This window comes from Hoplias malabaricus, chromosome 12 (assembly GCF_029633855.1).
Source record: "Hoplias malabaricus isolate fHopMal1 chromosome 12, fHopMal1.hap1, whole genome shotgun sequence".
Taxonomy (NCBI): Eukaryota; Metazoa; Chordata; class Actinopteri; order Characiformes; family Erythrinidae; genus Hoplias; species Hoplias malabaricus.
The window spans coordinates 32,068,525-32,083,309 of NC_089811.1; the positions used below are offsets into that span (position 1 = coordinate 32,068,525).

At 40.1% G+C, this 14,785-nt stretch overlaps 2 protein-coding genes across 6 annotated transcripts in view; one reads left to right on the forward strand and one right to left on the reverse strand.

Annotated features, from left to right (window-relative positions):
* The window catches only part of ppp1r9ala (protein phosphatase 1 regulatory subunit 9A-like A), a 31,765-nt gene extending 26,284 nt beyond the window's left edge, over positions 1-5,481 (reverse strand). For all 3 annotated transcript variants that reach the window (XM_066641344.1, XM_066641343.1, XM_066641345.1), the window contains exon 1: positions 2,991-5,481. In XM_066641344.1, coding sequence (XP_066497441.1) covers positions 2,991-4,766 — 1,776 coding nt within the window. In that variant the 5' untranslated portion in view covers positions 4,767-5,481. The remainder of the gene's footprint in view (positions 1-2,990) is intronic.
* A 5,915-nt stretch (positions 5,482-11,396) lies between these two features.
* The window catches only part of rapgef4a (Rap guanine nucleotide exchange factor 4a), a 56,850-nt gene continuing 53,461 nt past the window's right edge, over positions 11,397-14,785 (forward strand). For 2 of the 3 annotated variants that reach the window (XM_066641346.1, XM_066641348.1), the window contains exon 1: positions 11,610-11,924. In XM_066641346.1, the coding sequence (XP_066497443.1) occupies positions 11,842-11,924 (83 nt within the window). In that variant the 5' untranslated portion in view covers positions 11,610-11,841. Of the gene's footprint in view, positions 11,469-11,609; positions 11,925-14,785 lie in introns of those variants that run through there. The other variant, XM_066641347.1, reaches the window with a different exon arrangement.

The following is a 14,785-nucleotide window of genomic DNA, read 5'->3' on the forward strand; positions in this document are numbered from 1 at the left end:
CTGGTTCATTTACACCTTTTTTGCAGGTGTGCATGCAGTAATCACACCGGGATGTGAACCAAAACAACCCCACAGAGACCCTTAAGAGGAGTTGGCCTTGGTCTGGTCCCAAACAACTTTGGAACAGTTAGTTTGTGGTGAGAATGTGATTAATCCTGGATCTAACCCAAATATCAGGTGATCTCCTCAAATTTGAGCTAAACGGCTCCCGTAGCCAGGTATGTTCTGCATTATGCATGACTCCACAACACAGGAGCTTCTTCCTGTATGACCTTTCTTGATCCCACCCCACACAGGTCTGACCATTAAGCGAAGAGAACGTTCTCACATGGTTTGTTGTGACGCATTTAGGTGCGCTTTGATTTAAAAGTGTGAAAACAATCTAAACTTGGGAATACACTCCAAGTACACACTTTTGTTCACAATTGAATCAGACAAGAGCAGACTAAGTATAGGTGTGAATTATGCAATTTTCTTAAGCTTAGTCAAAGTCATAATGATCCTCTCAGGTAATTCTGTGTACTGCAAGAAAAAAATAACACCTCTCTCTAAGCCTTGGACCAAAACGTTACAAATCAGTGTAAGCAGCCTTTCAAAACAACACTCCTAAACATTTACACCATACAAAATATATAATCTTAAAATGTAGTCTTTGATTATTGTATGTTAGGCCATTAAGATAACAGGAAAATAAAACTAGAAGTGCAAAATGTTATAAATATTATTAAAATGACATGAGTTTCATGTCCAACACTGTATTGCATTTAATCCAATTATACAAGAGTAATTACACTACACAGTAACATCATGAAATTCATGATTATTTTTTTCAAAATGAAAAAATATATATATTTAGGAATACACAATGCTAGCAAAACAGTCAGATATTTGCTTTAAAACCATCTTGTCATTTAACCCATTCATTCATTCATTATCTGTAACCCTTATCCAATTCAGGGTCGTGGTGTGTCCAGAGCCTACCTGGAATCATTGGGCGCAAGGCGAGAATACACGCTGGAGGGGGCGCCAGTCCTTCACAGGGCAACACAGACACACACACACACACACACACATTCACACCTACGGACACTTTGGAGTCACCAATCCACCTACCAACGTGTGTTTTTGGACTGTGGGAGGAAACCGGAGCTGTGTGACTGCGACACAACCTGCTGCGCCACCGTGCCACCCTCATTTAACCCAATTATTTATAATAATTTCTGAATATAAATGCCTTTGCATAATCTCAAACATAAACTTCTGCATTGGCTCTCCAAAAGTATTGACCAAAGTCTGTCAAAGTAAACATTAACTCATATATTCATATATAATATTTAAATATTAAATCTTCTCAATAGCTCATCCTAAATTTTCATGTAATATTTATATTCTGATTCTTGTGCTCTGCACAAACACCTATTTATCAGTCTCAGTCACTGAGGTTCCGTCATGCCGTCAAACACAAAAAAGACCAAATATGTCATGCTGGGACAAGATCTTATGTTTACAATGGGTCTGTCCAATCTCCCTATTTCACAATGAGGCGGGCAGGGGGAGGGGTGGTAGTAAGGGAGGGAGAGAGAGCAAGAGAGTGAGCAAGAGCGAGAGACAGTCTTTAACAGATGTATTTTTTCACTGTGAGTAAGATGTTCATTATGAGGAGTCAGGCAGAGCTCTTGAGCTCTCCTCAAACCTCACCCTGTGGTTTCTCAAGGATTCATCACAGTTTCTGAAGCAATTACAGAAACGTAGCCAGTTTGAGCTGACCTCATAATGGCCTCTGATCCCTCTCAGGCTCCCTGTCGGGAGAAGACTAGGGCATCAACCTCTTGTGCCAAGCTCACAGTCCATAAACACAAACAAGCAGTTTAACAGATAATTGAGTTTTTTTACTTCTATGCTAAAAATAGATTTCACAGTGGGTTATGGTGCTGTTTTTTGTTTATATCAGAATATATATATATGTTGGTCTTTTCATGTAAAGCTACCTTTGTACTAATACACTGTCATTTTGTAAAATGTAAATGTCAAAAAGTTATGCTGACAGTAGCTTCTTAAGAAAGGAAACTTTCTCAGATTGGAAGTCTGAACTATGAATATTTGTGCTATAAACCACCAGTCTGCTTAATAACAACAGTGTGCACACAGAGGGTTATTTTTCATAGTTTGTTCCAGTAAAGATGAGATAGAAAGATAGAGAGACACATCCTTCAAATACCCATACACACACACACACACTGAGACAAACACACACACACCCTTACCACACCTGTTTGTACTGTGGAATGTCATCCACAGGTACAGGTACATACGTGCCTGCTGTTGCTCTTGCCTTCCCCTATTACTCTATCAGTTGAAAACAAACAGAAAATGTGAGTAGATTATTAACAGCCAAAGTGTGAAAGAATTACCACAGTAATGGCATATGTGAGAACAGACTTTTTCACTCGTAAAGGAGCAACAAGGCAGGAGGAGTATCTAGCAATGTTAAGGAGAATTAAACAGCCAAGCCATGTATGAATTAGAAGTGCAGTGAAGTGAATCAGGACCATATGCTTCACACTGATTATGTTGGCACATACTGTGTATTCTGTGTTCAAATCGCTCATGGCTAATGTTGGTAAAGCAGAAATAGAGAATTTTATAAATAAACTCAAATATAGTATTTCCATATGTTTGTGCATTCTAAAAATATCCTTCATAGCACTCCATCCCAAAACATGTCCTCTAATCACTAGGTTTACTGATGAATGCGACAACAATGTGACCCTGAGGCTTCCAGACAGACAAATTTGAAAGTGTGAGAAAGACAAAGAAACAGAATCTTAAATTGAATGTCCAGACAGCAGTGTTTCTTCATGCTTCAAAGCCATAAAAGCAGGGTTGTAAAAAAATGAAGAAAAAACAGCTATAAGCAATGTGAGAGACTAATCAGACTAGTATGCCACATCCCTGTAGCGACTGATGAAAGCTTCATCCATCATGCTTACCTGTATAGGTGCAGAAGAGAAACGAATCTTTCTCCTGGGGGAACCTTCTTCATCCTCCGACAGACCAGTGATTTCCTCATATTCCTCACAGGACTGACCCTCATCTTCATCTTCCTCATACTCATCCTTGTTCTGAACAGGTTCTGTGTCCTTATCATCTACAAAGGCTGCATTCTCAAAACTGTAAAAGACTGGAGATGTTTTTCCAGATTCATCTTCCTGTCCACTCTCTTCATCCTCTTCTTCCTCTTGATCCTCCTCCTCATCACAATATCTGATAATGTTCTCATCTCTTGGCTCCTGTCTCTGATCTTCTGAATTTTCTGGTGACTGGAACCCATTCTCCACTTTCTGCTCAACAGAAACCCTAGGTATGTCTTCTTGAGGTAACAGAACTGAGGGTGAATCCGTCAGACCCTCATTGGGTGATTTGGTATTGTGCTCTTTTTTCAGCTTCACCTCCTCAAATACATTATCTTCCTCAACCTCACTTTCAGATGACTCATTCTGGACCACCACTAGCTCTGCTCGGACCACTCCTGCACCAGCAGGATCTAAGTTCTGTGAGGCCTGGTCCTGGGGAGGTAACTTATCCCTGGAAGGGGACTGCACCAGACCAGAGTCACCCTTTTCTGGGCTCTTGACCCTGTTGTAAAAACTGCTGACAAAAGGTGAAGTCTTTTCATTAGGAGGACTTGATGGTTTGGTTTCCTCACTACTTGAACTTGATTTAGTGAAACCATCACTTGATGACAATGAATGTTTAAATGGGCTAGAGGAGGTGGGTGACAGAGGTTCATTTGTGGTGGGCTTGTAAGATGATGGGGTGACCGGTGAACTGAGTTTCAATGTAAAGTCACTGGTTGTTGAGGTTAATTTCTGAGGTGGGTGAACTGGTTTTGAAATATTAGGAGATGTTGGCTTTTGTAAGTGGTCATTTACATTGGTAGCTGGTTTGTCAGCGCTGTCAGGTATAGGGGATGTGGGCATTGACCTTTCTGTAGGGCTGCACGTCTTCTCTGGTGTTTTAGATGATGCTTTCTCTTCATTATCACTATCTGCCATGAAGTTCTCCAGCCTTCTGGATATGGGACCAGCATTTAGTAAGCTACAAGTCAGCTTTGAGTCCTCAGCCTCCTCCTTCTTCTCCGGTGAGTTAGGGCTCCGTTCTGTTTTAATAATGCTGTTGCTATTTTCAGAAGGCCCCATGGATCTCCTGCCTGCTTTCCTCTCTTCACACATGCTCCCCTGGGACACTCGGCCAGAGGCCCTGCCCGGGGCCTGCCTCTCTACAGCAGGCTGTTCCTTTATGCCTCTCTCAAAGAGTTTCCTAGTCACCGAGAACTTCTCTGCCAGAGCTGCTTTGTCTATTTCACTGTCCTCGCCCTTCGGGGTCTTGTCTGCACTCTGCGGCTCAGCGCTGGTGGGGCTGCTCAGGCTACTTTTGTGGGAGCTGACGGGAAATTTTGGCATTGTGGGAACTTGAGTAGAGTCTGTTTTTAGAGTGTTCTTCACATCCTGACTCTCCTGCTGCTGCTGCTGCTGACTGTCCATCTGCAGAAATATATTCTTGATCTTGTTCACCCGGTTGCCAAACTGTCGCCCCCTCGTGTCATCCCGGGGGTCACTGGATCCATTAGCATATGACTTGGAGGAGCTGTCGGATTTAGGCCCGTCAAATGTGCACTTAATGGCGTGGAAATCCGACGTGTAGGCATTTCTATGCGGAGAGGCGCTCCTCAAATTCCTCTCGCCTTTGCTCTCAGCTTTGATCATTTTCACTTAGGGTCTGTCTCAGACAGGACCTCAAAACGGCTCCAAATCCGGTTTTCCAGATCCGCAATCTATGAGCAGCCGATGTCCTTTATCCTATACTCACGAAGTGGAGTTAATCCGATGCATTCTTTCAAATCAGAGACAGCAGACATTTGAAAATGTACAAAACCTGACTGTAGTCTCGTTTAAAGTGTGTTTGTTCCTCTCCGTGATCCCGGAACACATTATTTAACGTCAGGCTCCTCGCGCGGCTATGCTATCAGCCTCTCCACCAAACCGAGGCTTCGAAAAGTCCCATTAACTCTCAAATGTAGACACGAACTCTCGTTAATAGTTCCCCCTACAGTGAAGCAACTGTACTGTTTAAGGACAAAGTGGGTTTAAGAGAAGACTAGAAGCTCGTTCGAGATCAAAAACCGCCGAAACTTGTTCTTAAACATGCACAAAGAGTTTGTGAACACGAACCTTCCCAGGCAGGCAGTTCCTCGGTGAGCCGGTAAGAAGAGTCGAGAGGTCTCTTAGAGAAAGAGAGAGGAGGAAAGTAAAGACGGAGTCTCCTGCAGACACGACCCGGACTCTTTTAAATTCTTCAGCGAAAAGCTATCGTCAAACAAAGTCCGACCGTTTCTTTAAACCGGGAAAACCTGCTCATTTATCCTCCGTTATCGTTCTTCACCCCCCCATTCTTATTATCTCACTCTCTCTGAGGAAAACTCATAGAGACCTGTCGCCCCGCCGCTCGTTCCCGTGTGCCGTGCACGCGCACGAGTGCATTCCTCGGCTGCTAAACCCCAACCCCCTTCCTGAGGGCGCGCGCGGGCACGGGAGCGCGCGCGCGCACACACACACAGGCAGACAGACAGAGGGGAGGCCCGGGAACGGCGTGGGAAAAAAAACAAAGTTTCCGAGAGACCTTCTCTCAGCAAACCGCGGGGTGTGTGGAAAAGTAGAATGAGAAAGAAAGGTTCTGAGGGACGGTGTTGGTTGAGACTGTACATACACGCCCTCTGCACACATAGGGCTCGCTCTCTGTCTTTGTCCACAACAAAGAAAAAATAAAGTGAGGAAACGGGACTTACCCCAACACAGGAAGGGATACCTGCGGCTCGAGCGGCAGCTTAAAGGGGAACTACGCAGATTTTTTAGACTTGGCACTGTCAACCATTGGGACTAAAACCCAGGTGTTCAGGGGTTTAATGTGAAGTCTTTCATTGGTAATAAGAATTACCACCTACGAGTGATATTTCAGTTATCACTTATGTTGAGAACTGTCCAATAGAAATCTCCTCCAGCTCTGTTCCTATTGGACAGGCTTGATTTTTGGCTTAAATCACTTGGTTAAACTAAGAAATCCTGCTTACCCCACCGGAGTCGACAAATATAATTGTGATTTTATTTGTTTTCCAATACACTTCAGATAATAAGTTAATCACTTCAGATGTCTGGTTACTCTCATAACCACTGTGAAAAATTCAGACTGTTTTACTGTGGTGCATATGTCAAATGCCATTGAATGGTCAGGGTTACGTTTTACACGTTGATTATACGTTTTAAAAATCTGGAATTTCCCCGTAGAGGCAATTATAATTTGGAATGTGGTTGGCATTTTCCAGCAAAATTTAAATTAAAAAAAATAATTTTACTAGTTTTAGTTTACTGCATGAGGATGCAGTGCAGTTATGATGCTGTCTGCTTCTTCCTCACAACAGAGTAAGCATAAAAATGATTTGAGGTAAACAGAACTCATACTGTGTTCTGCTGGATTTGTGGCCTTATTAAGAGTTTACCTGGTAAAGTTTGAGACAAAGGGGCATGGCTATTTATTGTACCTATCTCAGGAGCTCTTTTGGATGTGGACCAATATCTCCTAAACACAAAGTAAATAGGTCACAGTCCCATCGTGATGTGGCAGTTGGAGCGAGTGCAGCTTCAGCCCAGTGTTCACATGTCTGACATTTATTCCTAACAGACCTCTTTTCTGGCAAAGTGTCACGGGGGGAACTGACTGTTTCAATCTGTCAAAATTACCATGAATGTGTTATGTAACTGCTTATTTATATTTAACTCCACTAAAGCAACTTTGTACTTAATTTGTATACTGTTATATCATCAAACATAGTCATTTTGACATGTTACATATATAAAGATGGTGTTTACTGACTCTTCATAAAAATGAAGTGGTCTATTATATTTGTGTTATGAATGGAGAGTCATTTGAGTAAACTCTATTACAATTTCCAGTGAACACTGCCAGGTATAATTTTATTTATTTATTTTTCATTTATAAAAATTCTATATTGAATTTGTAAACAGAATATTTAGTTTCATAAGTACACAGTCATGCATAATTATGATCAGAAATGCTCACATGACCCGTGTAATGCACTGCAGTTGTATAGTAGAAGTAGAGCATACTTTTTTGTTTCCTTTGATGTCCAAAATGCTAGCGTTCGTCTCTTGTAAGAGAGATATCTTTTCAGACTGTGACTTGGCAGTTAATGCTGAAGCAGATGGTGAACTATTTTAACAGTGTGTGTTCTCTCCACTTTTCTGTGTTCCTCTCCGCTTTAGGGTTAACAGAATATACATATTTAATAATGCGATTAATTAAAAATTGACCTTACAGTTAATACTAAGATGGAGAAATGTCCAGATATTCTGAAATCATTAATTATAAGGCACTGAAACTCACTGCATTTTGAGAGATCAATATAAAAAGCTCCAACTATTTCCTCTAGCTGAATTAGTTGTGAGATTTAGGCTCATTTATGTTTATGAATAATGTCCAGAAGTATCAGATGGCTGTCCCCCCCAAATGAGTTGGGGTCTTGTGGCATTTCCGGCAGCAAACTACCACTCTCATTTCAGCTTGACTAAAAGCAGGGTTATCTGATGAGCAAAACTTAACACAGCCATTCACTCTTCCTCACGCACGCAACTGATGTAATCATCTCTTGGCTCTAGGTACAACCTACATTGTGTAGTTTATGAATGGCATGAGTTCTACAGATAATAACCCTTATGGGTGACTATAACCAAGGATTTATCACATGTGTGAGGCCTACTGTGAAAATGGATTGTGGAGATATCCAGAGCATAAAGTACTGAATGAACAATTTCTACAGCAGTTTTCATTCTAACTTCATCCACTGAATGTTGTTTCTTGGTTGTTAATTAGACTGTAACTAGTCACAAAAGCAAACAAGATCTCTCATTATCACAAACTAAATGCAATTGTGTAACACTAACACTGTTTATATAATTTATTCTTTTAACTTCTTTGGCAAGTTTAAGTGTAACATTTTTCTCAGGAATCACTATGAGTACATGCCTGGCTAGCTCTTGTGCAACAGCCCACACACGAGGCTCACATGTGTTCACTGTGCTGCATGCCTCCTGACTCTCCTAGTAACCACGACTCTGAAAAGCAGACAGGCAATTGTTAAAGGCAGCCCTTCCCCTTCCCTCATGTCCCTGGTGCAGAATTGTTTTGTTAAGTAAACTGTTAGGCCAATCCCTTTGCTACTGTATACTGAGTCAGAGGCTCAGGGGATGAAGAAAAAAAAAAGAAAACAGTAAAACCAGGCCAGGGATCTGGGTGATCATTCTACTGATCTGTTTTACTTCCTGTACAGTATAAAGGAATATTCCTGCCTTACTGTGGTGTTTGTCAAGTAATTTTGACCAATAAAGTAAATGTTCCTATGAAAATCACCTGTTTTTCAAAGCCAGATTTATGAACTATCCTTGTAAAACATACTTACTAAACTCTTTTTGTTGTTTCAGTAAGTAATGTTCTTTACCGTAAAACTTTACTGTACACTTTAAATAACTGTGTGCAATACAGGAGCTTACTGGGATAATATCCCAATGTCCTCTTGGGTACTCAAATGCAGCTGACCTCACCTACCCAGATTAAAATGTAAATCACTATAGACTGTGTTTAAAAATAGCACCCCTCATCCCTCTCACATCACAAGCCCCGTATGGGGTTCTTTTACTCTCTTTCAATGGTTTATACTCCTTATGACTTCCAGGGTACCATTTTATTTATATATTAATATTTCCTTTAACTGCATAATTTGTATATAATTAATTATACACAAACTGGATAAATATCAGAGAGATATGGGTTCTGTATATAAACTATATAAACCCTTGTTTATATGGTTTACAAACACATAGTTTAACACTATTGTCCAATAGTTATATATTTGCAAAGTGTTTTAAATGTGATGATCAAATAATGAAGAAGATAATACAAAAATAATGACATGTTAAAAAGAAATAATTAATTGAATAAAACTGCCAGGACACTTCAGGCTGCATTGTGTTCATATTGTAAAGGTGTGCATGCCCACTTGACTAACCGAGATGTATACAGGATTATTACTTGAAAAAGGATAATAATTTATACAAACATTTGGATTTACTAGATAGGGTAGTCTAGTTAGACAGGACTTTTGACAGTGAGGTTACTCCCATCATTATGGATCCAAGTCATGAGTGGTCAGAATCCACAGCACTCATATATGAATGCTGCCACCTTCTGGACAAATTCTACCTGATGAACAGTTCTATAAAATCTATAAGTCTATAAAAATATCATTAGAGTGGGGAAAATTAATTCATACATATTTTCCTGACTTAAAGAGTACATTAAAAGTAATAAAGGGAAACATGTTTCTACACCATAAAGCAGAGGCACTATAGCACCCACTGAGAGAAAGAAACTGATTTTACAAAGGCTTTCTCTGTGTTGCCAGGGAAACCGTGGGAGGAATGTAGAGACTTCAGCTTATATCATTAGAGTCACGATGTTGTTGTCTTTCATTACTTTTGTTAATGGCAGCAAGCCTCAAAATGAATTTCTCTCAGGACTGACAGTTTGAGGAACAAATAACCAGTTCAAAAACTAGCTCCAATAAAAAAGTATGAAAAAAAAAGAAATAAAATCCTTTAAAGCACCTTTCCAGTACAAAACTGTTCCATAATTCACACTATTTGTGCAGCTATATATCATCATTACAAGTATGTGTTTAAGAGATGGTGGAAGGTTTTGCAGCCATTACACTTTTGCGTTTGTCTTTCAAACATATCTGTGGGTGTTTTAGCAGAGAGTTCAAAGTCAGCAAGAGATATTATCCTTCCTCACACACTCTCTCTCTCATTTTCTCTGCAGAACTGAATTCCTCTGGGCTGCTGAGTGGACACTTTAATAATGAGACTTGGACACAGCTGCTCAGCATGCCTATGTCTGGACCTCAGACAGAAGAGAACAGAACAAAACAGTTTCCCTCTGACCCTTGACAACATATACAACCTATAAGACCCATCTGTGCTATGCAGTTTCCCAGGCAGCTTAAAATAATTTTTTACAAAAGTGTATTATCACTGTCCTGTCTTTTGTTACCATATCCTGATTTTTGAAAGTTTCAGTTCATTTCTTATCGTATTTTAGTGGTTGTGCTCTGTCCATTGCTGTTAACAAATACACATAAACATGCAATAAATACTAGGAGTATAAGGTCTTAATTTTCAGTAACCCTTTTCATATTATCAGTGTTTGTGTTAAAGTTATTATAAATTCATTGTCTGTAATCGCTTATCCAGTTCAGGGCTGCAGTGGATATGGAGCATACCTGGAATCACTGGGTGTAAGGCATGAACACATCCAGAAAGAGGTGCCAGTCCATCACAGAGCATCACTGAGTCACACATTTACACACACACACACACACGCACACACATCTATGGATATTTTGCATGGACAATCCACCTACCAATATTGAACTGTAGGAGGAAACCCACACAACATAATGTTGATAATAATTTTTGATAATTTTTGTAATGAAACATACAGCTGGATAGTGTTCATACAATATCCATAACTTGTTCAGAAAAGCATATTGTGACATGTCTCAGAATTGTCACAATAATGATTACAGTCACAATGACATGCCATCCATCTTGTAACCAGAGTTTGCATGGCTTGAAAGGAAATCTGTGATCTTTGTAGCATTGTACTGGTAAGTTCATGCAACACTCATGCTTATTTTATTTGCAAAACATATTATGATCAGAAGAATTTCATGACTCTAATTGTCATCATCATCTTCGTTGCCGCTTAAACCATTTCAGGGTTGCGGTGACTCTAATTGTGCGAATAGAACAATAATTGTTCATTGATCAGTAAAAATAAAAACAAATTTATTTGCATCACTGCAACACACTGTTTTGGTTATAGCAGCTTTATATATAGGGTTTATGATCTCCCACAACGGATAAAAGTGGATAATTACATTTTCAAGCATGCAAAGACAATAACTTGATGCTTTAGCCTACTCAAATGCCTTTTCTTGAAAAAGGAGTGTGACAATGTAGTTACAAAAATATTTGTGCTTGCATCAGCTGAGGTAAATGTACATTTTGTGTAGTATGGATTTTGCAACTGAATAAAGTCCAGTTGGAGTGGTGGCTGCCTGCAGGGGTTTGAAGATTAAATGATGAGTTGAGGAGAATCAGTGCTAGTAAGAACCAAGCCTATGTGTGTCTCCGAGGGGGTGAGTACCCTGACCATGTGCACCACACTTGGCATTAGCAAGTTAGCAATAGGTGCACCTTTAAATAGATGAATTCCCTTAAGCGTCCTCTAATCAATTTTAGACATAGTAGTAAGGTAGTCGTGCGGGTCTGTGAGAGGTGAGGACATGTGTGGAGTGCATGGTGGTACAATATTTAATCTGCACCTTACTGCAATGTATGTATGATGAACTGCAGTAGACAGCTACTACTTCTTCCCTCCCACGCACTGTGCAGTGAAGTCCCAACAGCGTTGCAGTGCACAGCACAGCCACTTTACTATGGGAGATTAACTTAGACTAAATAGCGACGGCTTACTGAATACAACAATAAAAAGTTAATCGGCACTTTTTATCTAACATAACACTGAGGATTTGTTTTTCTGTTATTTATGGCGCCTGACCTTAGCATTTATTTATTAGTGTGAGATTGGAGACCTGCGTCAAGTCACCCATTAACGAGTCCGGACGATGTAAACTGCTTTTCCGAGTCCATGATCTCGTCAAAGATGGTGGCAGCTCACACTTCTACCCATTCCTCTGCCTCTGCGGAGTGGATAGTCTGTCTTGATAAACGGTAAGTAGATTTATATCAGTTATCAGGTTATTTCTATTCTCTTCCTTTACTTCCTTTTCGGTCAGGGACGTGGGTCACATTGCGGTGACAGTGTTTTTTTTTTTTTAAAATGGTCCTCTATACAGCGTTCCTGCTATACAAGCATACTTTGATAGAAACAGTTGTCTTACGAAGGAAAACGCCGATGTACATACAATAAAAATAATAAAAAGAGGAAAATAAAATCCGTTCCACCTTAAATGGGACAGCCAGTGCCTGGATGTAACGGTCTCACCCTTTGAAATTCTAACGGCTGCCGAATAGCAAGGTAACTTCAGGTTCACTGTAAACACACCGGTGAGTTTTAGATGGAATAACGTCTTTCATTCATCTACGCTCTGCAGAAATCAGCCTGTTATCGTTTACGTTCTGGAATAACATGTTTTTTGTAAGCCTAGGCTTTACACAGAGGCTATACTAGACTTTATTTCTCGTTTATTTTGTCATGGTGTGAGGGAGTGACTGGTGTGAGGCACAGCAGCAGCACCACAGTGGCTTCGTTACTGCAGACTCATTCAGAAGCAGACAGAAACCTCAGTAAAGAACACAACCGAGCCACGTTTGTGACTGAAGCCTGCTGAACTGCCTATCGATTGCTGAACTATCTACTGATTGCTCAGACCTCCACCTCACAAGTAATGAATCTCATTAATATGAGCTGTCTCACCTGTAAACGTCACCCCCAGCCTCAGTATACAAGGGCACTCCATCATATGATCCTGACACACCACCTGCAGGCGAAACCAGGCTTACACAGAGCTTTTTATTATGTCATTATCAAGTCCAGTCTCTTTGCTAATGTGTTTATGGCACACAGAGACCTCATTGTGCTGGCGTAATGGGTTCCGACTCGTCCTTATCTAGGATTAATGGCACCATCGTTCCTGAACAAATCAATATATGCACAGTTTTACAGCAGTCCTCACTCAGAGATGGATGTTGAGTATTAGTCAGAGCAGCTCTCCAAATGCCTTCAACACTTGCCATGCCAAGAATTTAGGCAGAGTGCCGAAGACTTAGCTATAAGGCAAGACCTTGTGGAACCTCCTGATAACTTTGAATGTTCATTTTGTTTCTTATTGGTTATCTTACATTCTCAAGTCTCAAACAGCTTCACTGACATACACTCATTGGCCTGTTGTCTCAGGATAAGTGTTTAAATATTTGGTAGATTCCACTTTACTCTCAGAAATGCCTGGTCTTTGTGGCTTAAAATTCAACAAATTTGAATTTGAGCATTCCTCTGGGTGTCTGTATACTTGTCTGTTTAATTTGATTAAAATGAACCCTGCCACCATTGCTCTGTTTAGAGTGTGTTTATACTTGCAGTTTGGTTCCCTTGGTCTGGACCAAACAAGAAAATGATTTTGTTAGGCAACATTTTAGTCCTAGTTTGCCTAGCATGCACACTGACAAATTTACAATCAAACCAGTTTAATAAAAAACCTGCAGAGCAGTCCCATCAGTGTTTGTATTGGTCGACACAAAGCTGATGTGTATAGACACACCCTTAGTGCACTTTTTTAGAGTAAGTGTGAACGCTTCCTTTTGAACTCAGGGGTGCACTACACAAGTGGACCGAGACCATATGAGCATGTGGGTCTTGGTATGTTTCTAGACAAACTCTGGTGCAGTTTGTTTCAAGTAGGAAAATATCAGCTCCCTGCATACAGCCCAGAGGTTTGTTTGCCTCTGCTTGCTTAGCCTTTTGGTTTTCGTATGCCAATTATGCCCTGCAGAAACAAGACCACTGAAAAGAAATTGTATGTATAGTTTAAACCCTCCAGCCCTAGACTCTGCAACTCAGCATTTAACAGCAATAAATAAAACATATTAATCTGCCATTTGAATTATGTTAAATAGCTGATTTAGTACAGTGAAAATGAAGGGTGGATAATTAATCTGTACAGAACTATAAATTTGAAAAGAACCAATACTCATGAGGCTAAATCATGAATATCTGCATTCATTTAGCTAAAAAGAAATTGAGATTTACCTTTGGAATAAGGCTGGAGTGCCTTTTGCATCCTGAGCTAATTAAACATAAGTGTATGACCTCACTAACGCTTGTGTGGCTTATCACATTTTCCATGATGTAGTGTAGTGTGGAATATACTCTTTCTGATTCTGCACTTCCTGTTTTTCCTGGACACTTTTTATTTCCAGTTTTGCCTTCAGTTAAACTGTGGATTTGCACAATGTAGATGTTTCTGTATACTCTTCATACAGATGTCACTGTCAATAGTAACCTGCCAGCAACACTCTGTGTAATGATGACTTGTCTTACTTTGGATTGTGAGCTGCCCTTTTTCTCTTCCCATCACTCTGGTAAACATTCATCCTAGGGGTGGGCCTCTTAAGTACTGATATTATCCACAATATGTTCACAAAAACATGTTTTTGTATGTTTTAAAAATTTACACTATAACAAAACATAGCCTTTGTTTATTTACATTGCTGTACCTTAAGGCTGATCCCAGAGTACTTTTTAAAAACATTTAATGGTATTTTCGCACACAGCATCGTTGGAACCTTGACTTTTCTTGTTCCCGAGTCAGGGATAAAATGTGGCGTTGGTGATGACAGCGTGGCATGGTGTACCAGATGTGTTTGCATAGTAAATGGGCCTTTAGTTCCTCTTTAACAAACACACAGATGAAAGGGTGGCCGTCTGCAGTTTGCTCAGGTGTGACTCACCTTTTAGTCCTGCTTTAAATACACAATGTTTACGTTTACAAGACCACTGACATACACCCACTGATCTTTTAAAACACCAACTGATGAAACATGCTACTCTAACACATCAAAAATACTAAACAGAT